The 24,219-nt window shown below is 36.0% G+C and overlaps 1 protein-coding gene across 1 annotated transcript in view; it reads right to left on the reverse strand.

Moving 5' to 3' along the window:
- LOC106749151 (semaphorin-1A-like) overlaps positions 1-24,219 on the reverse strand; it is a 429,541-nt gene that overhangs the window by 124,927 nt on the left and 280,395 nt on the right. The window contains exons 3-4 of the mRNA XM_014628311.1: positions 23,230-23,326; positions 16,028-16,079 (exon numbers count right to left, since the gene is read on the reverse strand). Coding sequence (XP_014483797.1) covers positions 16,028-16,079; positions 23,230-23,326 — 149 coding nt within the window. The remainder of the gene's footprint in view (positions 1-16,027; positions 16,080-23,229; positions 23,327-24,219) is intronic.

The raw sequence follows: 24,219 nt of genomic DNA on the forward strand, positions 1-24,219 counted from the left end.
TTTTCTTAAGATATAAACTATCAGTAGAAGTAATTCCAAAGGCATTCTATTAAACGACGTAGGTAAGATCGATTGATGAAAATATTTTTACTTTTAGAGATATTACACGCCGTATCCTTAAGGATGTTCCAAGGAATCATTAAAAGATTGAATCATTCAGCGTTTCTTTAAGCGATTCAACGGACATTTGGTTTTTCGGAGCTTTCAATAACGAACATGATTGTTGCAATTTCGATTCGAGTTGATCGCACGTGAAAATTGTTATTCGTCATAACAACAACGAAAATCTTGCGAGAAAGACATGTCTACAATATACGTTTGCGCACGACTCAAGTTATCGTTGCATCGTCGTCGTCTTCCCGTGAAATTCGTCATTTTCTTCGTCTTTGCTCTCGAGCATCGCTTTCGTATGCATTCAACATATTATCATGAAGAATGTCTTATTTGTTTTTCTTACTGCGAAATTCGCGAAGTGCGAAAACCGTGCGCGTTCGTGCTCGAGATTGCGGCATAAATAAAAATATACGCTTCATAGACGGTATTTCACACGAGAAACATTCGTTTTTTCTTCCTCTCTTTTCTTTCTTGCGAGAACGAGACGTCATATCGACCCCTTTTTGAGGAAGTAGCGCGAGGAGCGAATAAATTATGCGTTATCGGTGAGCTCCGATAAATATTAGTTTAGTTTGAAATTTGTTAGAAGCCAAATGCGCGAGTGCACATTTTAGACGGTGGCCTTCGCAGACCGTCGCGACGGCGTAAGGAAAAAAGCCACGGCAAAGTTAGATGAATCATGAATAAATTTACGCGCCGAACCTTTATTCCGGAATGATCCAAGTTTCTTTATAGTATATACTTTCCTCTCCGTCATCAGCGATAATACCGAAACTTCCACATCGCGGGCCGAACATAAATTGCCCGTATACGCGCAAATTAGGTGCGCCGCCGTTGAAATTTACGTTCGCTGTATTAAATATCTTTGTAGAGACGAATTGGCCCTTACTTTCCTTTCTCAGTCGGCTGTCAGTAATCCACCTATTAGCACTATTGTCCCGCATGCTCCCGCAAAACAGAAGAAAGTAACTCTTTTTCTTTAAGGGCATTCGCCAAGAGGTCGATCGTGTATTTAAAAATATAGTAAGAATTATAAGAGTGAACTCTTGTTTGATTGAGTAACTCTCATCCTGATGAAAATGCGATACATCTCACGTGAGGTGAGGCTCGACAAATAATTTCGTGCCAAGTGGCATCAAATAATGTCGTAAAGGCAGTGTATTCTCACTTTGCGTAGCCAATCATGCACATTTATTAACATAAAATGAAGGTGGCCAAGAAAGTCGACGAAGATTGAAAAAAGTGGTAAAATCAGTGAAATTTTGCTTAAAAAAACAAAATTTTTTCAAGCATAACATTCCGTCAACCGAACAAATTATACAGTGCTGTAATGAGTTATCAATTGATTCAACGATTGTGATTTGGTCAGCAATTACAAGATATTTCACAAAAGAACCGACAAACTTTTAGAATGTGTTTTAAAGGTCATTCTGAACAAAAAAGTTTAGATACATTATAGATAATTCGACTCAGTTATCAAGATACGAAAACCATTTGATTTTTGTCAGTGACGCAAATTTCTGGATGACGACGGTCCGTGCCTAGCTTTGGACTTCCATTCGTGGAATTGTTTGGAGACTCGTGTATATTCGTACAATGACGGTAAATCAGAGGCACGTCAACAGTTAGTTGACAGAATAATAGAAATCACAGATAATATTTGTTTTGAATTAAGGCAAATTAATTGGCGGCGATGTCTCTATGGTACAATGATCAGCAACATGTTTGCAAGAAGAAAGGAAATATTTTGAGTACAAGTAATATGATTAAGAAAATAATATTCCCGTAATAAAAATTATATAAACTGGATTAGTATTTTTTGGTTATTACAATATTAACCCTTAGCTGACACACGGGGTTAAAAGTACCCCAGAGTGTTTTTGAACGCAAATTTTTCATAGTTGCGCGCCAAATTTGGTTCTGTGGCGTCACCTAGTATTAGTCGAGGCTTGACCCAATATTGATAAATAAAACAATTATACACATTTTTTCTCGCTGGGGCCCAAAATATCCCCTATAGCACGTACATTATTATTTTGACGTGTGTCAGCTAAGGGTTAATAAAATTGTACATATACTATAACTGAGCTAAATTGACCTAAATTGTATCCGCATAGAAAATTCTTCCAGATTTTCCCATTTCAAGCATAGATTCCGATTAAAATACTTAACGTTGTCTTAAAATAGATTATCCGACTGTTATACCAGTTGGAAATCTTATTTTTATCACAACATGGTTTTCTGTTTCTTGAACAGAAAATATATCCCTGAAGCAACAAGTAACAACATTGCAAATAATGCGGCATCCTCATAAAAAATATTGGGGTAATGTTTCAATAATCACTTTTCGACTGCGTGATATATTTTCTGAGAAAAATATGGGAAACCGGAGAAGTTAGTTGGACAGGTTTGCACAAGGGACAGGTTGGCAATGCATTTCGTTTATGTATTTATTGCGGGAGAAATGACGGAAAAAGAATCGCAAAATATTCCTTTAGAAACAGTGTTTCCCCGTGTTTCTCAGAAATCGAGAAATATTGCGATTGAAAAAAAGAAAAATCTGATTCAAGAGCATCCACATGAATTTTCAAACGTTTCGATATTTCGTGATATTATTCTCTATTTTGAGTAAATTACCTTAATAACAGTTAATAAATCGACGTGTTATTAGAATAAAGCCTCCTCTAACTGTGTGATATATTATTCCGCGGAACAAAAATAATTTTTAGTAATAGAATGATTATAAAATCGAGCATATGAACGAATGAAATACGAGTATGTTAATTCATATTTAACTACTTGTGCATTATAAATATTGCTTGTCGGCATTACTCTGAGGTATGGATAATTCCGGTCAAATCTCATTTCTCGCTTTTTCATTTATCTCTCTGCACATATTTTTATGGAATTTTTTGCAACAGCATATATTATAGTAAACACCTGTGAGTATCTGTTGCATTAAGCAGATCCTGAATCCGATATTTTTTACCAGTTTTACGAGAGTTTCCGCTTAGATGATCGCTATTATCTTGTTTTGCTCTACATGACACCTGATTCTATATGATTTATTGGTTAAATCGTGTTTCCAAGATAAATGAATAGTTTAGTACTTTTTGTGCGATGGTAGCCTTCTTAGTTCATCGAGCTGGAGGCTGTGCTTCGCCGCGTTGATGGTCTCGTACGACTGAAGAAGCTCATAATACACTAATGATCATTGATTGTCATAGCAACGTGGAACGCGCGAAATTTGAAACGAACTTCCCGGACAACCTATTACGTTTGAATTCTAACGTATACTGGATGAAACAATAACTATTACCACTTTGAATATCTTCGAAAAATAAAAACATTTTATTAAGGGCTAGATGAAAAGGTAAAAAAAGATTTATATCTACAGAAAGTGTCTGAAGTGACGATCCCATCGATATCAATACAATTTCTATTATATAAATTTGTCCCCTACTTTCACATATCAAAGATACTCAAGGTATTAGTAATAATTATTGCTTCACCTTATATGTATATATTAATTGTTTAATAATTCAAAACATAAATTTTAATTAAATTACTAACAAAAGTTTGCGTTCTGTACAGTTTTCCTACATTTCTCTTTGCTCACCAATCATACAAAAAATCACACATTGATCATAACTTATATATAAAGCTGAATTTAAAGGGAGCAAGACTTTAATATTTCTTTTTATTTAAAAAATAATTATTACATTGAATTTGAAAAATGTTTTTCCATTTAACACAAACATGCATCCTCCAAATAATCCTTTTGCAACATGAGACTGTTTGATGGGTCAGTTATAAAAAAGTTATAAAGAAAAACTATAACAACGCACTTCATTTTAGCTCCTTATTTATTACCTGTCAACGGCCCAAAGCACCGATGCATTGCACGTGGACTCAAAACAGCCGAGATAGATATCTTCCTCGATGCAGCGATTTCAAGAGACACTCCAACGATAATAAAACTGTCAGACCACCCGAATCATATACACAAACAATGCACACGGAAAAATTCGGAAAGTTTCTACGAGCGACATGTCACGATCGAAAACTCGTCGGGATAACGAATTACCTATTATTACATTGTAAAGTTTCCATTCAAAAGCCACGTTAACGATATAAACTTTCTCCTATGAAACTTCCGATTGATGACCTCCAAACTAGTACAACACTCGTGAATCAATCATACGCGCACATACACGCGCGATTATTCATCCCGCATGTTGAAACGTAGTCGAAACTATTTTCTTCGTAAATTCCAAATTGATTGTTCTTCGGGGAGCAAAGTGTGTATTTTACGTATAATTAATTTTAACTTCTCACGAACCCGCCAACCTTATCCTTTCGTTTCTCATTTCTCAAGATAGCGTACGTTCAATATACGTTGGATAAAGGGTTCAGGTTCCTTGATCTAAATTGAGGGGCCGGCGACGGGAAGTCAAACGGTCGCAAAATCTGCCCTTTGAACCAATGACACGTATCGCAAACTCGCTAATTAATTCAATTCGCTAGTTGTATCTCTTGATCATTAGACGCGAGAGTTTCCGTTGTGTCCCTCCTATTGCTGCTAATAATTAATACTAATGATACTGATAATGAACCAGGATGTAATGAGACGTAAATAGACGTTTAAGATAACAAATGTACATAAAATAGTACGGCATAAATCACATAAAATCGATCGTGCTGATAATATACCTACTCCGCTCTTGACTATACACAAGAGCACAAGATAATTAAAAATTAGTCTTACTAAAATTGTAATACTTTTATTTCAACGTGCTTTGCAGCATATTTTGTATCTGATAGGAGAACTTGTTTTTTAGCAATTTTCTTAAGAAATACATTTTCATATTCTACACAAGATGTATTGTAAAACTCATCGAGGTAAAAATGTTACAAACTTTAATCATCTTATTGTGTGTATTAATAATACATTATATCATTTGCTTTCACACTGATTAATTCGATTTAATTTACGTTCTTTGTGAATTCAGTTAACATAAAATACGAAGTATGGTTTGATGGAAAATATATGAAATTTGGTGTAGAAAGGTGTTTCTTTGCAAATTGTTCCTCTTTCTTTTATCCTTACTTGATAATCTAAATTAATAATTAATCTACTAAATCTCTCTATGTTAATCTAAATTATTCTTTACTTTAAATCTTTAAAATTAATAATTCATAATTCATATACTAAATTAATAATTAATATATTAACATATATTAATATATATTAAATATCACAAAAATAAATATCAAGACCTGTATAAAGTTATTAGATTAGTGCAAAAGATTTGTTGTTGTTCTGCTAGTTTCTAATTCACAGAAAGTTACCGATCTGGATATTATATGTACAGTCCGTTCCACAGGAAAGTATACGGCCTTAATGCAAAACGTTTGACCGTGGCGCCATCTATTTTATGACTTTGGAAAGCTTGGAGCGTATCTGTTTACATAGTATATCCCTTGTTGTCATTCCGATGTTACAGTTTGGTTTGAATGGAAGTTTTCAAAATGAGTGCAAAGTATTTCAAGCGTTCTGAGGCAGTGTTTTTATATGGACAATTTGAAAAGTTCGCAGCCTGATAATGAAAAACTGACTTTTTCTTTCTAGAATCATTTTTATTTTTCAACATAATCTCTCTGTATTTCAATACCTTTGGTCCAGCGATGCTCCAGTACTTTTATCCCATCGTGGGACAAAAACAGTGCGGCCAAGGTGCTCCCTATTTTTTCTAATTTTAAGTACCACTTTATCCAATAAAATTTAAATACTCGCCAACCTGATTAGAATACTCTCTTTTTTACCTTTTTTTTTTAACGAATTATTTGGCTATTGCACGACGTTCAATTTTTTCAATTTTCAACAATGCACTGAGGTGATTTTGCTTATAGCTATTTCTAACTAACAATTCGGCAAATCGACTTAATACTTTACAGCTGTTTATAAGGCGAATGCAGCGCCATGATGCGATAAAAATAAAAAAACGCGACACTAATCTTTATATGGTAGGCCGCGAACTTTTCAAATTGTCCACGTAGTTTTGTATGCACAAAAGGACCAAAATTAATATATGCTCAGGCTTCAAAAATGGTTAGAAAGTCAAAGTCATTCGTTCAGAGGTGAAACAGTACAAAGAAGTAGGGAATGTTGACAACTTGCTAGGAAGAGGCATTTAACACATGCGTCGACGTCGAGAGAGAACGAAACGATCATTCGTCTGCTTGAACGAAACCTTACGCTAACATTGCGCCACGTTCGAGATGAAGCTCCGTGAAAAGGATATAAATGTTAGAATAAACACCATCAGACGTCGTTTACGTGAATTGAACGTAAAATATCGTTCCACAATTCAAAGGCCTCTTTTGACACAAAAATATATCATAAGACGACTGGTATGGACTCATAAAAATTTGAGTGAAGATGCGAATCCAACTGAAAATGTATGGATTTACATAAAGTAAAAACTAAGAGGGAAACCTATTTTTACTCTTATTATCGACCAGAATCAGGAAGTTATGGTGTTCTTTACTACTTGGATATGCTCAAAAATTCAAAAGCATGTCAAGAAGATGCCAAGCTATAATTGATAATGGAGGCGATCGGACTATTTTAATATACTAAAATCGGACTACTTTAATATACTAGAATCCCTTTCTTTTAAGATGTACAATCTCGATATACTGCCATATACTTTCTTGTGGAATAGACTGTAGATATATAGGATGTCCAAAACTTTTCCGCCAATTGCTCATGTGCAGATAGGAATAAACTGAGGAAAAAAGTCATGTACCATTTTACAAAATTCGCAATAGTTAATGAGGGATTATCATTAATAATTAATCTGTATGAGCTAATAAGTGCACGTGGGAAATGGTAGACCGCACGCATATAAAGAAAATGGCTTATTTCCGAAAATTTAGCAACGATGGATAACTGATAGCGAAAAACGTATTTCTTTTCGGCGCGTAGCCTGTGCCACATGCCGCTCGCTGCGTTAAGCGTATTCGGAGCTGCTTCTATTTGCTTTGAGCAAGCTTCTTAATTCATCAGCGAATTCATCAGTGATAATTTCTTCTAGATGCTCGTTTTTTATTCGCTACCGTCTAAAATGTTGAAGTCGCGACGTCTAGTGGTCACTGCGATAAAACGAACGCGTTCAACTTCTCTCGTGAAGCGAATAGCTGGAAGCAGCGGTAAAGAAAGCTCTGCGTCCGACAGATAGACAAGAAGTTAACGAATCTCGATGCTTGTCGCTAGCTTTTTTTATTGTCAGATTATCGCTCTCCCACAGCAAATTTCTGGTTGACAATGTTGCTAGTTAAATCATCTATATAAGGAAAAAAATTAGTCTTCAGTCAAGAATAGATATTCTCCTGTATAAGCAAGAATATCGTAATCTTCTTAGAAGACTTTTAGTCTTAATTTGATTGAATTTATATTGATGCAAATATGACTTGAACTCAATTTAAGACTAAAAATCTTCTAAGAAGATTATATAATATTCTTACTTATATATTCTAGATTTAAGACTAACTTATATATTCTAGATTTAAGACTAATTTTTTTCCGGATTTACATGTAGCTGATAAACAGTATGAATTCGTCAACGTTTTGGAGAAAATTTAATGGGAGACTGACCATTTTACATATGCGCGGTATGTCAAATTATTCGCGTTACCTTCTTATTCATTTGATACCGTCTTTTACACGTCTTTATACGGAGCTTCTTTGACGCTGCCGCTAAATCACCTAACTATTCGCTTGTTAAAGTTGGACGTTCAACTTTGTCGCAGCGATTAGTAGACGCTGCGATTACAAAATTTCTGAATAAAAAACGAGTTTCTAGAAGAAATTTTTCCTAGCAAATTCGCTGGTTAATTAAGAAGAAGCTTACTTAAAGGAAATAAAGTGCAAAACATCCTGATTGAATCTTTATACTGCGCATGAGCAAAATAGGGTCCTCACTAAATTCTTTCCAAAACATTGGCGACTTCATATTGTTTACCAGCAATATGTAAATGTTTCAACACCAGCGACTTTATCATCCAGAATTTAGCTCTGGAAAAAGTGAGAAGCTGGTGATAAAAGAAGCCAGCGATTAGTGTCGTATAAATTCGCTACCGTCTTGTCTCTCGGACCTGGAGTTTTCCTTGCTGCTCTTTCCAGCTATTTGCTTCACGAGAAAAGTTGGACACGTTCATTTTGTCGCAGCGACCACTAGACGTCGCGATATCAAAATTTTCGACACTAATGGATAAGAAATAAGCGTCTAGAAGAAATTTTTACCAGCAAATTCGCTGACGAATTAAGAAGCTTGCTTAAAGCGAATAAAAGCAGCGCTGTATATATCCTTTATATTGCGCATGTGTGAAACGGAATATTTACTCAATTTTCTTCAAAACACTGGCGACTTCATACTGTTTATCAGCAACGTGTGCATGATTTAACGCTGACGACTTTACCAGCTAGAATTTCGCTCTTAAAGGGCAAGAACCTAGCGATAAAAAAGCAAATGTCGGAAGCAGTTCTATGTACAGCACTTTTGCTTTGCCCCTAAAAATCAGTTAATATTCATCAATGATGAGAGATCTTCAGAAATAAGTCATTTATCTTTTTACAGAGTCCGGTCTGTCGCTTCGCGCTATTAACTCGTACAAAATAATTAATTTCCCATTAACTATTGCGAATTTTGCAAAAGGTATATAGCTTTTCTGCTCAGTTTAACTCATTCTATCCACACAAATGATTTACGGAAAAGTTTTGGATACTCCGTATATACAGAGTGTCTCAAGTCAACAGGGACAAACTTTATGAGGACGTAGAATGGATTGAGGTGAACGAAAATCCTGTATCATTTTGTAAATAATACGCTAAATTTCGAGTTATTAATATGAGGTTATGAATCAAAGAAATGTTTACTTATTGAAATGTTTGAATGTTTACTTATTGAAAACTTATTCACTCTATTTTACGGTTTATATACATATGTACATACTTTATGAATTATAAAGCCTAAACAGTATTGTGGTCGTTAAAAGCCAGTCATAAATTTTTATCTGATTCAATCGATTGCATCTAACGTAATAATACGAATTTATATTTGACAAATTCGAGTTAATACATAGTGAACCGTCTAATATGATTAACAACAACTAAAGAAAATCGCAGCTCCTTTTGACATGTAGTCACGCGACGTCATCGCGCCGTTTCGAAGTTCACTTGGAGGGCTGAATTGATTGTATGTTTTATCAACCGAGCGTGTAAATCCTCTAAAAGTCGCGCTCTCGGCTCGCAGAAAGTTCCCCCTTGAAAGAGATCGGAACCTTCTATTATTTCGTCTTATCTTAGGCGGAAATAACACTCGTTCGTTCGAGTTGGCGGTGGCGACGGCACTCGAGCGACTAAACTTGCGACGCCAGCCAGCTGCAGCGGCTGCAGACTCAATTAGCCCTGCGGAAAACTTTCATGAAGGGATTACGATGTCAACAACGTCTTTCTTGCGCGAATGACGTTCCGCACGTCAGGCAAAATTGTTGTTTATCGAAATGGCACTCTTCCAAGCGCAGTCGGCTGCGCGACGTCAGCTTTTGAAATCACGTCAAATGCTCGACTATTTAAGTCTAGCTCACTTTGTCCCGCTGCGCGAAGTCCTTATCCTCATCATTTACCTTTCCGTTACCGAGACTCTCGGAGACTCTTGGGGAATTATTTCTCACATCTCGCCAGTTTAAGAAGCATCTCGCGATTCCTATTAAAGGTATGAATAATTTGAAAAAAATCGCACGCAACGTCGGTGATCTTTATTCGCGCGATGGTTGAAAGTTGTTTGTGCAATTGATGCAAGGTTGAATCGGAAGAACAATTGCAACAATGTTATCTCAATAAATCTCACAATATGTTCCAGTAGAAGAATAGTTTTTTTGTATAAAAAAAAAACTTTATAACAAAAATTATAATAGAATTTTGTAGCCGGAAAGTATATCGACCATTTGCCTTAGTTTATCATACTTCCCTTTTTTATTTTAGAACTAAAGTTTATTATTAAAAAATCAACTGCACTGTCAGACAAAAATTTTTGGTATTTGTAATTATAATTATATAAGTGAAGGAAGTATAGTGGTAAAGGGTAACTATTTTTCAAGAGAACTATTTTTCTAGTAAGTGTTATTATAGTGTCAGTAACAATAACCTTGCATGCATGCTACCACTATTATTGCGGTTAAAATAGCAAAAGGATATTGTTGGCACCGAAAACAACTATAATTTTCTCTAAGTGTACTAGAAAAAGAAATTGTCCCATCGAACACTGGATGCATTCTGAAATTTATTGAGATAAAGGCGTGTGGGCCTTTCTTTCATCGACCGACACGTTTGATACAATTGAACTATTCCGGGAAACGTTAACGAAAGCTGATAAGAAAGGTCAATCGAATGAAAATAAGTTCATAAGCCGCTCAATGTAAGCTCTTTAATATAACAGACCAGTACGCATCGCGCGAAGCGTTACAAAGGTACAAGAAAAAGGCCGTCCTTCTTTTACGTGTGAGAAAAATGATTATAGCTTCGGCAAATATTCCGTATATATTACACCTCAGCCAGAGCCGAACAGCTTCGCCGCGCTAACCACCAATCGTGCCGCGATCCTACCGCATCGTTTATTATTAATTCGAAATATCAGGTCAGACTTGAGCGCATATGCAAATCAGAGGCGGGAAAATTAATGCGCGCGCGCGCGCGCGCCCGTATCGAAGCGTTTCGAGGATACAAGCGAAAAATCCCAGGGCAGATAGTTATCAAAGTTACGATAACTTTTTTTATAATGACGCGGCGATTAAAATTACAATGTAATTAGCAATTAGGATTCGAGCACGGTGACGTGCAGGCATTCAGCGTCGGTGTATTATGGAAGGGAGACGCGTTCGTTCGGCCTTCTCTCCACCCGATATCGGCTATTTATGCATGCGTACCGCGATATTTTAATATATTTTCTAATTGATCTTTATTTACATACGCCAATTAACATATTGCGCATATACACGTAGGTGGTATCGGAGTACAAGGATGGTCGGTGCATTCAGGTCGTCGAAATATGTAATCATCATTGTCGGGATCGTCGGGCGCGCGAAACGCGCGAATTCACATCGAATTTTTAACGTTACGTTAGTTTTTCAATACCGCGGCAAACTGATTTGCCGGTGTGCGGCATGATTGATACAAACATTACTTTTTATTCGGATCTTCCGCGCACGATAACCGTAATCATAGCAGAAATCTCGGTATTTTTTGTACAACATGCATGCGGATGCGGAGCGAGAGGAGAATGGAAACAGGAATAAACTCAATTGTATTTTATTCACATTTCCGCGGAGGTATGTATCTCCGCGCGATAAAATCCGTTCGGTTAAATACATTTTGATATTACTACACCGTGAATTGATAATCGACCTATTTTCGTTTCCTACGAACGTATCACTCGTGGAATTTAATCTAAAGAAAATTTAATTTCTTTCTCTCTCTCTCTCTCTCTATCTCTCCCCCTCTCTTCTGACTGTTTCCTTTACCACTAACCTATGTGTCTCTTGACTCTACCTATATCTCTATTCTTTTCTATTTTTTTATTTCCTCACTCTTCGTCTCTGCTCTTTGTTACCTTTGGCTGTGTTCCAACATTCACTGGCAACGCTGAAAGTCTATAGTTCAAGTTACGTGTATTATAGATCTTCAGTATTGGCAGTGAATATTGGGACACAACCTTTGTCTGTCTACTTTATTTTTTCTTCGTTCGTTTTCTTCTTCAATTAACACAATGTAACCACATTTACATTAACCTCCTGATCGAATTGTCATTCGACTTCGACGATGATAGCCACGCTCGTTCGCTCGCTCCATCGTTCTTACGCCTATGACAGTTTGACCAAATATTACATTGGGAGATAAATAAACGGAGTTATATTTTCAATGTTACTGTGCTAAATATATTTAGTGCGATATAGTACTCATTATTGTCTATAGCTATATTTTCTGATTGGTTACATATTTTTTCAAATTTCAGTCTTTAATTTTTTCTTTACTCTTCAAGCTCGATGTAGTCTAAATATAAATATGTAACGAAAAATTTTTATTTTTATTGATTGTTACTTAAATTATAAATAATAATCATATGTACAAAGAAATGTTTATATACTTATCTTTATTCTATTAATGTTGAAAAGTTATAGAATTCATCTATACTATTAAAAGGTAATTTAAAGTCGTCACCAATTACATTTTGATTTGGGGTATTTTTTGGTATTGTTTGATACTACTGCTAATTTGTTATTTATTTTCTTATTATATTTCTGTAATACTTATGTGTAATATTCTAAATTGCGTATCTTTCTTTAAAATCAATATCATACCTACAACTAAAAAACATTATTAACACGTTGACTGCCAACTACGAGATATCTCGTAGGTTGTTTACTTGCCCAGGACGCCAACTACGAGTTATCTCGTCGCTTCATTACTTGATTAAATCAAATTGGCTTCTTAGACCAGAATCGTAAAAAGTTCCGTGACAGTCAATGTGTTAATATTGAAAAAAGGAATTATAAAAACTTGTTACCTACATTCTCCTCTATTGCTATAGAGCTTTCTTAATATTATTTCTTGTATAGTTTCTGATCGGGAATTGTCAAAGAAACATTATTCAGTATTTTCCGAGTTTTATCTGTGCATAAATTGCATAGCATTTACTTACCATTGTTTCTTGCTTAGTTTCTGACAAGGAACTGGCCAATAAATATTGTTTAATATTTTTCAAGTCTATTGTTTAACATTTTTTTTCTTTGCGGAAACTAAATAGCGTTTATTTACTATTTTTACTTGGTAGTCTCTAGTCAGGAACACACTAAGATATACTGACCAATATTGTCCGAGTTTTTTCTTTGCAGGAATTGCATAGTATTTATTTATTATTTTTACACAGCCATTTTCAATTATTAACCCTTTGCACTCGAGGGCTCCGGAGCGGAGCCATTTAAAATTTGTCTTCAAACTCTTCAAACTCAAATGCAAATGGCAAGAGCGGAATATCCTATATATAATAGTTTTTACGATTTGTCTTTGTCCTTATGTTATGAATTGAAAGTTATTTGCATTGTCTCCATAGCGGAGCCCTCGAGTTTGAAGACAAATTTTAAATGGCTCCGCTCCGGAGCCCTTGAATGCAAAGGATTAATAATTCGCAATTTTGCGCGTTGTTTGCAAAATCATACTTTTTTGTTCACCTCAATCCGTTCTATGCCCTCAAGAAATCCGCCGATGTTACTTTGACATCCTGTATATATTTATCTCCACTTCGTGTTAAATTAATATTTATTATTTAGATAGTGAAATAAATGTAATCATCATATTTATCTCCACTTCGTGTCAAATTAATATTTATTATTTAATTAGTGAAATAAATGTAAAAAAACAATTTTACTTATTTTTACTCATTTTTAGATAAATATTAAATTTATAAGTGCTTCCCTTGATGCACCACTGGAAAACATATACGATATTTACAATCTCTTTAATATAAATTTACTTCAAGATACTGTCAAAATGTTACATTTCTTATGTTACTTTTTGACATGATAATTATGGTACATTTTAACATATTCATTTTACGATAAATTAACATTTGTGTAGACCCTTCGAGACATGTGTGCGACACGTTAAGTATAACACAAATTTGTTTACCGTGTACCGTGATAAACTCGCTCGAACGGTTGCTCCGTCTTCGAGGAAAAAATACCAACGTTTCACGGCGCAAGGAAGGAAGAAAATCGCGGAGAAGCATAAAGAAACAAGAAGTTCTTGATAACGCTGTCTATGCGCTACTCGAGCCGGATTCGTCTCGTTTGCCGCGAGCGAGCGAACGAGCGAGAGAATTATTCGCAGAAATGACAATTCGGCGGGGAAAAAAGCGCTTTTCCACGACGATCTCGCGAAAGTAGGTAAACTGCATCGAGTGGAGATATCGGCTTGGAAGTTTCACGAGTCTCTGCCGCTATCTTCCATTACGGCTAAATCCTTCAAATCGGAATCGATCGCAGCGGTCGGTCGCGATACGCGGACTCGCTACACCAGGCGAACTGTAGCGCGCATGGTGACTTTTACGATTCTATTCTAGGCAAGGATGTTATTGGCCGAGCAGAGCTGTCTTCAATCGATCTCCTCTCTTCGCTACGTTACGGAGCCGCCACGAAGCTAAGATTCTCTCTCTCGGCGCGCACTAACCCTTCTCACTCCTGCGGCTTCTCCCGAGTACCAGTTTCCAGTGGAGTTTCGCGAATCGCGTCGTTACGCCGCGCGGAGATCAATATCGCTTTTGTGACTTTTGCTCCGCTGTCTCGCAGGAAGCTCGCACAGTATGTACACACGCTCGTCCGCGAATCCGTAAAAGTAATCGGCGCCGCGGCTGAGAGGAGCCGGCTGGAAATCGTATTTCGAGAATAACATCGCTCGAAAATCGTATCTTTAAGCCGCGCGCAAACTCGACTTACCCTCAAAGCTCGAGGAGTTCTCCTTCCTTCTGATAACGTCAAAAAGATCACATGTACGGTGTATATCTGTACATATGTCTATTTTTGACATCATGCCACACGGTTTCGACTCGTTCCGCCTTTGTTTATTTTTTTCTCCTCTCTTTTTACGTACGGCCACGCTGACTTTCTGAACATTCCGGGGTTGTTTTTAACACGCGGCCGACCATTTTGCTCTCCGGTATCCGAATGGTATCGGAAACAAATTTCTGGATAAATACTGTTGCGTCCGTGGTCGTTAGTCGCGCGATTCATGACGCTCGTGATCACGTTTCAACAAGAGCGTATCGATTTAACCGAATTCTAACGTCCGAGAAGGTGACACGCCGTAATGCACAAGGACAATTATTTCAGATTTATTCATGTGTATCTCGGGACCGATCGGTTTTTCGTTTTTCTCCTATTTTCCATCACTTCGAATATTGAAGTTTCTTTTACTCTAAACTCTGCGCGAAAACGATACTACCGATAGATCGAATCCAAAAGATCAAGAGAAAGGCGGAGAGCGGGGGGGGGGGGGGCAGAATTGAATAAAATTTCCGTCAAAAAGGTCTGTTGGATCTACGGATGCGCGTTCCGACTATCATCTCAATTATGTAAGTTAACTCCGAGCGTATCGGTTTCCTTGTGAAATCAGTCTTTTCGTGAGAAGGGATTATTAAGATTCCTATCGTTTGTCGCGATATTCAGAAAGGTCGGTAAGAAAGGATCGCAGTTATCGTGTCAAGAATCGGATAAGATAAGAGCGTTCACCCGTATTCCGTGTGCAAGTTATCAAATCTTTTAAGGAGAGGCACAAGTTGTCCGTAAATTATTCACGTGTACACGAAGCGTTAAGTTAAAAATATCTGCCGGTAATTGATAATGTAACAAATTCGACTCGTTCTTTCGTTCGAATTTTCGTTTATCTCGGTTTCAATTTCACACACGACATCTTCTCCTTCCAGGTCGAATTTATCTTTCGTTTACGGAACGATGCTATTGTTGCATCTTCCCGATGCGACGGTGCATCTTTACAAATCACGCGCACACTTCTAGATCGTATCCGTTGAAAAGATTGCACTTTTAGTGTCGACCGAGAGAGAAAAAGATAGATAGATAGAGAGAGAGAGAGAGAGAGAGAGAGAGAGACTTCAGTACATCGTTACGGCTCTTTTAACATTATAGATAGCTGCAACACGTTTTTTTCTTTTGAAATACGGTAACTCCGAAGGCAAAGCAGAGAAGCGGGGTTATTTAAATTTTCCTGTCGGTTCTCCAATTTAAATCATTCTTTGTCGAGCTCTAGATATTGGAAACGGCTATATGGCTCTGTACTCACCTGGTCGACGTTCTCCGTTAGGTCATGCAGACTTATGTTGTAAATGGCGTTTCTGAAAAACGAAACGAGAACGTTAAATCCCAGCCATAAATCGTGCCCCGTAATCTCTGCGTTTCGTGCGTCTCCGCACTAACAGCGATTCGAATGGGAGTAAATGCTAGTAATTAGACAACTGAGATGGCGCAAATGAGTAATATATCGTTAGATCGGTGCGAAAGCTCTGTCACACTTGTTAAAATATTGTAAACAAATTATTCAATTTCGAAGTATTGATAATTTTTTTACGGATAAAATAAACGACTTTTCTCGACTCGGTATTATCTCGAATATCTGACGAAGTCCTCTTATTTTTTCCTTCTTGACACAGCCAACTACTCGAATTACTCTCGACTAAGCGTTGGATATTGCACAGTTTCTGCAAGCCGCGAATAGTAATATATTTTATCTCAAGCTTCTACAACTTTTGCAATATGAGGATTAAGAACAAGAAATTTTAAACTAAAATTTATCATATCTCTATCGCATTGAAGGGTTAAATATTAAACCTGTAAAATTACATTTTCTCTATCCAAAAAGAAAATTATAACGAACTGTACGTACTGCATCATATATACTTTACCATTATGATGAAGATTATTTGTATGATTTTTAGCTATATGCGGTACAAAGTAGAAAATCATGCGAAAATCATGCGTAGATATGTTGCGATATTTATTTATTTTATTTATTTATTTATGATATGAACAGGAAAAGATTCTCTTTTTATATAAAACAAAAAAGAATAATAGAACAAAAAAGACACAAAAATTATAATGAGGTCAAAAGAAAAAAAAAGAAATAAAAAAGAAAAGGTTTACATTTATATGAATAGCGAACTTAATTTGTTTCTAAGCATATTTTCATACATATTAAAGAGATCAATATAAAAAATTCATTAGCCAGCATGCTCAGACAATTAATGAGTTTTAATCATCCATATAATATTCGATGATACGGAATGGAAAAAGTGGATACCGTTTAAGATATCTAGCAGGGAGATGAAATCCAGAAAACATAAGAATATTAAGACAATTCAGATTAACATTAATTAATATAATATGTAAAAATAATAAATCTGTATTTGATTTTTCTGTGCTTCAAAAATACAATGTGCATATCGCGTTGTAACGGCTGCAATATTGTAAAGAAAACACAAGAAAAAGGTTTTCTTGAGTTTACGATATACAGAGTGTTTAGTATGTTTCATAAAAGCGCTCGTGTGAAAATAAAACGGGTTAAACTGAACAGAAAATACATCTACCATTTTGAAAACAACTACGCAAAATTTTAAATTATTAATTATTGAAAATGGCTGTACATAGAGATTTTTTAATAACTGAAAAATTTGAGTGTTATTTGCGAAATGGTAAAGGATTTTTATTCAAAGTCTAATCTACGAGTATATGACAGCTATTGTACAGTAAGACCTCGTTTAACGCTGCTCCGCTTAACGCTGCTTTAGTATTACGCAGTAATATTGGGATTCCCCGAAATCACACGCGGTATTGGTATTTGTTGTATATATGTGCAAATGAAGCGAACATGCACCAACTATAAGCGGTGCGCTATGTAGCTACGGTGCACACTATGTATTTTTTTCGATGTTCTTTTTCTAGTCTGTCCAGGATAAAGGTTCCAACAGTATTCCTCGAAATCGCATTACAGTACGAACGCATCTTTCCTGCGCCACAGTTGATTTATAATATTCTCGAATTTTTTCATGTTAATATATTGAAAAAATTAAGCCGAATAATTAAAATTTGAATTTCTCGGAAACTAGACATTTCCGCAACTCCGTACTAGTAGCGTCGACTATATTTCGTGGTACCTACTACATACTTGTAAAATTTCATCAAAATCGGAAATGGATAGTAGACTAAAGTTTAGCTAAAGATATTTATTGTTTCAGAAACCAAACAATCCTGTTTATTGAATTAAACATTCGTTTGTTTGATCTATTCCAAAAACAAACGTGTTTGAAGATTTTTGAGTAAATTGAAGAAATTGAAGAAATTTTATGAAATTCAAAGAAATATTTTTCTTTGTGTACTCGATGAAGGTTCGAAGAAAAAGAACCGAAGGAATCCGTACACCAGCGGCACATGAAAATTTATGTTTATGTATATTTTCCGTGAATAAACACAAAATATATGCCTGTGTCTTCTTTTGTTTTAGGTATTACAGCGTTATTGATGTTCTTTCGATTTGTTATATTTTGTACTTATAAGCGTTTATAACGGAGTGGTGCAAAAAAGTAAATTTCTGGCTATTTGGTTCTTCAGTGATGAATCATGATACGAGTAAATCTACCCGAACAATTGGCAACGAGATAATATCCAAATCGGTAACTCTCTACGATTTAGAATTCGACGGAAAGACGACAAATCTTTCGCGCTAACCTAATATACAGAAGCGCGCGAAAGCAATTTTCACGAGAGTATAAGAGGGAAAAACTATTTTCGGATAATATCTGAGTTTTCAAATCTTATGGACGGAGTTGTGTGTGCGGAAAGAATGAAAGTGCGAAAGATAAATCAAGCGAAAAAAAGAACTGAAAGAATGAAATTGGAGTCGTAAAAGATCCGCGCTATACATCTCGGAGGTAATTGATTTTACGACCTAGGAACATTGCGCTGACAGTTGGCGGAAAGCTTGACCGAAGAAAAAATTAAATTATTTTTGATCCGTATCAAATTTCCATTAGCCAACGTATTTGTATCGGATCCTGCAAAAAGAAACGCTTTTGATGTCTGCCCGCGGCTTTAACTGGCATAACTGAAGCGAATTGATACAATAATATAAGGCAGAAAGAAATTATGCAATCGAATGTTGAAGAAAAAATTGGGCGGGAAAGGATGGGAAAGGGAGAAGGATGTAAACGAGAAATAAATTTATGAACGGAAATGATCTCTGTTTATGAGTGTCGAATTGATTGTAGATAATAGGATGTTTCGAATCACTTTTTGTCTGCAAATTTTTTGAACAATTTAGCCTTTTCCTAGACGGAAATGCCATATACGATCGGAAATTAGAGAGCTCTCGGGAACAAAACGTGCCGGATGCACGGTCAAATAATAAAACCCTTTATTTATTTTTATGTGATCTTTTATTTTAACGCGGGATTTTATCTCGAAGCTTATTCGATAAGATGATTAACGTTAAAATCAAGAGATCGTCAAAAAGAAGAGCAAACTCCATCCGAATTACCATCGAGATCCCGTCTAGAGAATTGGAGGAAAAATCAAATAGATGAAAACCAGGAAATTATTTAAAATAAGGAATACCACGCCGATCATCATGAGTTTGATTTACAACATTAAATATAATCTTTATTAAATTTTAATAAATTTAATCGACGATTAATTCAACCAGCAAAACTGTCAACATAAAAATTAACCATCATTAACTTGGGCTGGGGTGTTTTTCTTCACGCGGCATACTCTCCTCGCTTGGTGTCTTTGAATTATCACCTATTCCGGTTGATGCAGCACTCCTTAGCAGGACAGCGTTTTCGAGATGTGGCAGAAATACGAAAATGACTTGATAAGAAAATGGCTCGATAAATTCATTGCTTCCAAACCGATATCTTTCTTTCGCGAAGAAATCCGATAATTGCTTAAAAGATGGCAGGAGGTTATAGAAAATAAGGGAAAATATTTTGAAGATTGATTTGTAGTCACTGTATTATAAACTGTATGATAAACAAATAAAATTAAGAAAAAAAGACTAAAACTTTTGCATACATCTAATACTTTTCATTTTGATATTTTTTAATACGAGAAATATGAAATATCTCATAAAATTAATTAAAATCTCATAAAATCTCACTTTTTGATAACATCATCTTAATTTAAAACGTCGCATCAGCTCCAGACAGACACTCTTATAATTTTGAATGGTGTTTACTGTCGCTTCGACCGAATTTTCACTCGTCTTGAACGAAATTCGCTCTTAGAAATATAAAGAGCAGGATATTCAGCTAAATTGTTTATCGGCAACAACATTGTATTACTTTCGTTTCTGAGCTCCGCTTTTCTTTTGGTTATCGTACGATAGCAACCGAGATCTGTGAGACTGAGCGTACGTAACTGTTTTGCGGAAACCTAATGCTAACTACTACAATGCTCTATAGAGAAGACTTAGACACAACATTACGGTACCGGTGAGGCGTGTTATCGTATCATTTCTAATAAATATACTAAACAAAACGCAAATAGTCCGGCTATACCAATGTTAACCGTCGGAAATTCATTCTCGCACCAATCTTCGTACAGTTCAAATATGCGTTCCCTTGGAAATCCGTCTCTTAGCTATACGGTTTCCACCGTCGACTTAGACGTAGAGTCTCTAATCAAGTTCAAAGTTCTGTTTTCTTACTCTAATCAGTAATGATAATTATACTGAACTCGCAATTCGTTTTTACCAACGGAGAATGTATACAGTACAGGGTGTACCAAACTAATCTTAGTTCCCGTGACGTGTGAGTAGTAAAGTATCTTCATCTCTTGTACGTTGCGAAATAAGAAGTATGTTAGCTTTTCTGATACTATTCTGTGGACTTAGTTTAAAGGAATCGGTTTATTTTTCGTTCATTGGATTAACAAATTAGTATTGACTATTACCGGTTACAGCAGTTTGCACTTCTTTCATTATTTTTTTTTGGCTTCCGAATGCACACGCGGAGAAAGAATTAGGAGCTAAACTAATGTCATTGCTACCTGAAATTTATCAGCTGTTCGAAATAAGACGCTACAGTGAACAATATAGTTATACCTTGTAACAAATGTATTAGGTACCGGAAAAAGTTCGTGCGATTTTCTTCTTAGCAATGAATTGAAGTTGTATTTCAGTCAACAATTCGTACGTGAATGATGCATGAAGTTGATATCAATAGAAAGTTACATTGTGGTATATATGATGTGCAGCTTTCAATTGTTTCAACATTCCGTTGTTTATGTGAGGTTAAAGATAGATAGCGAAAAGTTAAAAACTCGTGCTTTCTTGTTTTATGAGTTTAAACTTGGAGATACAACGACAAATGCAGGAAAATGCATTTGCCGCTATATCTCCAAGTTTAAATTCATAAAACAAGAAAGCACGAGTGATGAAGGCAAAGCGTGTATGGTGAAGGTACTGTTAGCAAAAGGACAGCATAAAAATGGTTTAAGCGGAAGGTAATGAATCGCTAGAGGAATCGCGTTCGGGATATCCATCTGTTATTGAAGATGATAAACTGCGCAGATATGTGCGTTCAAACCCACAAAAAAGGCGTGCAGACGTGGAAAAGGGTCATCGAAGTCAATGGTACTACTTCGTCAAATAAAACTATTTTTTAAAAAAGTTCAGAGTGTTTTCCATTTTTATCTAAGAGAATCTGCACGAATTTATCTGGTACCTAATATATTTTATTTCTAATAGCTAATATCGTTCTTTTCTTTCTCTCTCCTTGGCTCTTTTTCTCGCTTCATGCTTGTGGTGCGTACACAGATTATACACAAGTGTATAGGACTTACAGTTTAACGCTGGTTCCGAATCGGCAGATTGTTGGAATGAGGGTTTTCGTGGCCAAGATACTCTCGGTGGTTTGTCAGTCCATCGGAGAGGAGATACGAGCGTATGAAAATATTTTAGTTCTATCGGGAGACAAACTCAGAACCTCCAATATAGCAGATCAGTATGCTGTTTGCTAGGTCACGCTCGTGTTCTAACATCGTTTCTACTGCAGCTAAATTTATTAGCTGTGATTAGCAACGACATTAGTTGTCCCTATTTTAGCTACCGTAATTAGTTCCATTAGCTGTCCTTATTTTAGCTGCCATAGCTAGTTCCTGCAGTTCCTACAACTAATTCTTCTTCTGTGTACATTTGATGTCATGAACTCTTGCAGAACTTTCAGGAAAGTGATGCAATATGGGCGATTATTTTGTGTGACGCTGTGCATAATATGTACGCGAAAATATGTACGAAAAAAATAATTTCGCTGTTGCAGCAAAACCGTCGTTACTGTCATGTATCCATACAGCGACAGCGACGAAATTTAGTTGGTGAATTTGTAAGTTTGGTGAATTTACGAATTATTTGTAATTAGAGCGGAAACAGCTTGGTTGCCGTAATAGAAAAATTTGGTTGACTGAATTTCTCTTTAGAAACATGTTAATTTACCGTCGCGACGAAAACAATGTATTCTTAGCAAATATATTTGTCGTTGCAGCGAAACCACTACTGCTGATACAAATTCGTTATGATAACGAAAAAAGTTTATTACCATAATTGATTATTTATATTGCTGTAGCAAGAAAGAGCGGACGCTAAAACACTATCACGTAGACTAATGATCTGTTCTTTTTAGCCCAACTGGCTGCACTAATTCAAGAAATGTACACATATTGAAGCGTGAGAATTTCGCTGAAGAAAAAGTGAGAAACGTACGCTTCATACGTCTCAATGTGCGTGTAAATTTTTTGAACTAGTGCGACCAATTCAACTAAAAAGAATAGATCAAATATGCTGTAGCTATGTACCACAGTTGCACGTATGTGCAACGCTGCGCCCATAAGCATGTGTGGTCCACGAACAAACATCGCGTTCTTTCGTTTTTCTTCTTACTACAAACAGGAAGAAATCTATCGATTTTGTTCCATTTGTATACTGTATACGTAAGAGTTGGCTCAACTCTTTGCCATCCACGAATCTCAATATTCGTCGTTCATGGTAAATAATAAAATGTAAGATGTTGCGTGTTTTCGGGCGATCGTTGTTTGCCGATAAAACTCGAGGAAGCGAAAATATTATGCACGTTCACATACGAGCAATATCGTATATCTGTATATTTGCTAAGCTAGTGAGATGTTTGATTGTAATAGCAAATATTTTCTTTGTTATAGTGGAAAATGTTTTTATAGTGGAAAATTTTTATAGTGGAAAATGTTAGATCAACGTTGCCATATAGTCCGGCTCCTAAGACGTTTCTCCGTACGCGTTACGTGCGATGCTGCGTCACCCGCACTGATGCGTAATCGAATGAATAACTCGGCCATGATTGGCGTCGACATCCGGGGCTCGTGGCACACATGAACGGCACGTCTAACCGATGACTATCTCATATATGTAAGCCATGGTGGTGCAAAGGGACGAAGTGAAAAATCGAATTATGTAACAATTACCTGGCACCAATGAGGATTGAGGTTGTCGCGCGCTCCAGGAACTTGAAGTGTTCCACGTGGCTCTCATTGCCCAGGAACTGCTGTCCAATCACCTCGCCTATAACAGAAAGAAGAAGTCTCCTAAAGTTACTGTTACGGCTTACAAGTCGGAAAAATGTATGATTTATACAAAATTACAATTTAACAGGTTATGCAACTAATTAAAACGTAATGTAATTAAACATAATGTAAGTTACGAGAAAGAAAAATGATAGATTGCGGAAAAAGCGATCGATCGCGTAATCCGCCACTTTAATTGTGCCAGTTAACACGTTGACTTCCATTGATTGCGCAAAAGCCTAACTGAAATGAATCATTAAAGATATGATAAATAAATGTAATTCGAAATAAACTTATGTATTTTTTATCCTGTTTCTCAGGTTGTGCAGCCAATTTTATAGCAATTAATTATATTTTTATATGTAACTTAATAAGACAGGGTAATATTTAAAGCATTCAATGTATTAAAATACATTAAAAGTTAAAAACCAGCACGATTTATTTATGTATAATATTATGTTGTTTCAAACGTTTTTTCTTCTCATTAACACTGAACAAATATTGTTGCAGACAAATATTGTTGCAGACAAAGTCATTTTCAAATAGAAATATGCTGACAAATGAAATATGTATGGAGAAAAACTTTTGAACCAAACTAATATATATACAGGGTGGACCATTTTAATCCATCCAGTCGAATATTTCGAAAACCAAGCCCAGGAGAGAAAAATTTTTCAGACAAAAGTTTGGTTTCGAGGGGACCATAAGACATTGGTTTGACCTTGAAGAATTATTTGAAAGTCACATGAAGATCACCTCAATTTTTTTAAATGGCATCCTCTATTTTTTATTACATATTCTTGTAGCTGACCTCGAGAGCTTTCCAAAACACTATAATGAAATGTTTCTTCATTGAGTACTTTTCGAGTTATAAAGCTCCAAAGTTGCAAT

Source organism: Dinoponera quadriceps, unplaced genomic scaffold, assembly GCF_001313825.1.
Source record: "Dinoponera quadriceps isolate SergipeBrazil2010 unplaced genomic scaffold, ASM131382v1 scaffold3415, whole genome shotgun sequence".
Classification (NCBI taxonomy): domain Eukaryota; kingdom Metazoa; phylum Arthropoda; class Insecta; order Hymenoptera; family Formicidae; genus Dinoponera; species Dinoponera quadriceps.